Source organism: Syzygium oleosum, unplaced genomic scaffold (assembly GCF_021117445.2).
Source record: "Syzygium oleosum isolate NSW1041296 unplaced genomic scaffold, Sole_v2.1 Sole_v2.08, whole genome shotgun sequence".
NCBI classification, from domain to species: domain Eukaryota; kingdom Viridiplantae; phylum Streptophyta; class Magnoliopsida; order Myrtales; family Myrtaceae; genus Syzygium; species Syzygium oleosum.
Genome location: NW_026607492.1, coordinates 5742727 through 5745634, shown reverse-complemented (window position 1 = coordinate 5745634; position 2908 = coordinate 5742727). Strand labels below are relative to the sequence as shown.

The 2908-nt window shown below is 47.1% G+C and overlaps 1 protein-coding gene across 1 annotated transcript; it reads left to right on the top strand.

Annotated features, from left to right (window-relative positions):
• Positions 1-432: 432 nt before the first annotated feature.
• LOC115687970 (chaperone protein dnaJ 11, chloroplastic-like) lies at positions 433-1105 on the top strand. Its single transcript, XM_030613688.2, has one exon. It carries the CDS (start codon positions 466-468, stop codon positions 970-972), a length of 507 nt encoding a protein of 168 aa, XP_030469548.1. The 5' UTR covers positions 433-465; the 3' UTR covers positions 973-1105.
• Positions 1106-2908: the final 1803 nt, after the last annotated feature.

Genomic DNA, 2908 nt, shown 5'->3' with positions numbered 1-2908 from the left:
AGATGTAAAAGGACACACTTGTGTGATGTTCATGTCTTATTCAGCATTTTATCCAGGTATATCGGTATTTATACACTGAATAGGGACTATCAAACGCAACCTTATGGATTCGTACGAGGAAAACTCCCTCTGATCATATCTCCGATTGGCGAGCTACAAATAACGAACTTCATCTCTATGCGAAATATATTAAGATTAAATATGTGTAATGTTCAATGCCTGTAATATCTCAATCAGAAGCACGGTTGGAAGAATTTCCTTTGCCCCTTTCTATTATGCCGTGATAAACCTCATAAGAATTTTATTTTCATTTTTGTCTTATTATTATTATTATTATTATTATTTTTCGCAAACCCTCCCCAAAAAGTCTCCCACCTACTCCTCTTTATTTAAACCCCAAACCTCCCCCGTCTCTGTCCGTCGTTCCCGCACTGTTCTACCCAGACCGCACCGCCCACCACCACCATGCTCTCTCTCTCCTCTCCGCTTCCCGTCCCTCCGTTTGTCGCCACCGCTCGCGTCAGAGCCCGGCGGCCGTCCGCCGTCTCTGCCGTGACCTTCACATCCTTCGCCACCAAGAAATCGCAGCAGCACCGCCAGCAGTACCAGCACCAAAACCCTCCGTGGCTCCACCGGTCGCCGCCGTGCGCAACGCCTTACGAGATCCTCGGGATCCCTGCCGGCGCCACGAGCAAGGAGATCAAGGCCGCGTACCGGCGCCTCGCCAGGGTCCTGCACCCCGATGCAGCGGCACCGGCGGCGGCCGAGTTGGGAGCGAAGGACTCCTCGGCCGACGACCGGTTCATCAGGCTCCACGACGCGTACTCGACGCTGCTGGACCCCGAGAAGCGAGCGGTCTATGACCGGAGGATCATGCTGGCCTGGAAGAGGAAGAGGCCGGCCGCGACGGCCGTCGCCGCCGGCGTCTCCGCGTACGGCGGTCGGAACTGGGAGACGGATCAGTGTTGGTAGTAGCCAGCGAGTTTTCGCGACTCCGCCGGATCGACCGATTCAGCTTCCTAAGTTAGAAGAGACCGAGGAGGATCGATAGTGTAAAGACGATAGGTTGGTTGAGAACTTGAGAGAGAGAGAGAGAGAGAGAGAGAGAGAGAGAGAGAGAGAGAGAGAGAGAGAGAGAGAGAGAGAAGCTTCCCCGTGAACTAGCACCGGCGCCGATGACCATAGATTTCAGCTTGATGATGAAGTGTTGCCGTGACCTGATCGTCGTTGACTGATTGACAAAAACGACACAGTTTGTGAGCACTGGTTTGGAGCTCAGGCCTTTCGTTTTGTAAATATTAACGTAAATTGAAGTCCTCATATTCTGGAAACCTGTCTTGGATTTCTCATGTCCGAGAGTGTTGTACTTTTCTTGGTTAAAGTGAGAATTTCTGGCCTAGCGTTTGTACTTTGTAATAAGTTATGAAAGTGCTGGGAGATCTTTGTTAACTTCTAAGCATATGCAAAATCTTAATCTTCTTTCCTTTTTGGCTTCAGTCTCTTGAAATTCAACGATGAACTCTCATGCTCAATGCTCTACATCACAAAATCACAATTGACTGTAAAGCTCATTTATTATTGGAAAAAAACTTTACAATCTTTATTTGGCTTAAAATTACGCTAGGTATACTAAGACGGGCAAAAGGGGGGGACTTCTATGCCGATCGTGTCGCCCTCGCTTATTAGATTGTCGGTCGCGCATTGTTTTGTCGACTTAACATCCATAGGAAACGAAGCTCTCGATGGCTCCCTAGCATCCTCCAAGTCCTGCTTCTCTTTCTCTCTCGCTCTATCTAGCATGACTACCAATTGCTGTTACGTCATGTCCCAGCCCGTGGCGAAGCTACAGCGATGATGCACACTACAACAACACACTACTACTGCTACTCTCTCTCTTTGAATTCGGAAATAGAAAACCATCGGAGGGCAACAACATTATAGGCGACGCAGCGATAACCTCCATCAACGGCCTCGAATATGGCGGCTTTGGCCGGCAAGGCTAGTGTAACGATAGAGAAGTCGTTGAAGAAGGGAGGGAGGAGGCAGAGCGTTAGTGGCATTTTTAGAAAAAATAATGAGTTAACAGTTAGCACAAAAGGTGTGTTGGGTCGGTGTAGGAAAGGATAAAACATTTTATGTGATGGATACACTACGTGACAGTGATGATATGGTGTGACCGATCAATCATCGTTGGCCGCATGCCATGAATGTCGTCCTAGCTGGCACAACAAGTGTATGCATCTCACTTTGACCGGTCTGCCACATCACCTGCTATTACCCTGTCGTGTATCCGTACCCTTTTGTAAGAAACGGATCAATATTACAAATACTTACCGAACGTATATGATCGACTCGATCCGATACAACTTATAATCTGTCAAATCACCCTAGACAAGTCTTTAGATGCCTAGCATTACTCAACCGACTTGTTCACTTTGATCAAAGATCCATGCAGCAAGTCGACCCTCAGAGTGATCATCACAGAAATTGTCGACGGATTGTCATATCATAAGCGCGCTACAAGATCGTGATGGGTGTGGAGGAACGAGAACGAAAATGGACAGCGATTTCGACTCCCATTTCTTGTTCATTCCCTTCCTGGCATTACATTTTGTTTGATACGATTCAGTATCTTCTAAAAAAAAGGATCGATTCTACAATAATAACTGCACTTCCTCAACTAAAGTATGATCATTTTCTTGGTGCTACCAAATTTTTTACCAGCGCCCGCTTGATCGTGTTGGGTGGGGGCTGGTTTAGGGCGCAACCGCGGTCGCAATTCGATCCCCAAAGAAAGAGGGAGGGAAAAAATACGAGGTAAAATTAGGTTGAAAGAACTTCAAAAAAATATTTTCTTAAAACTCTATACCCTAAATTATAAAATTCCAAGATGTCAACCGAAGCCGCC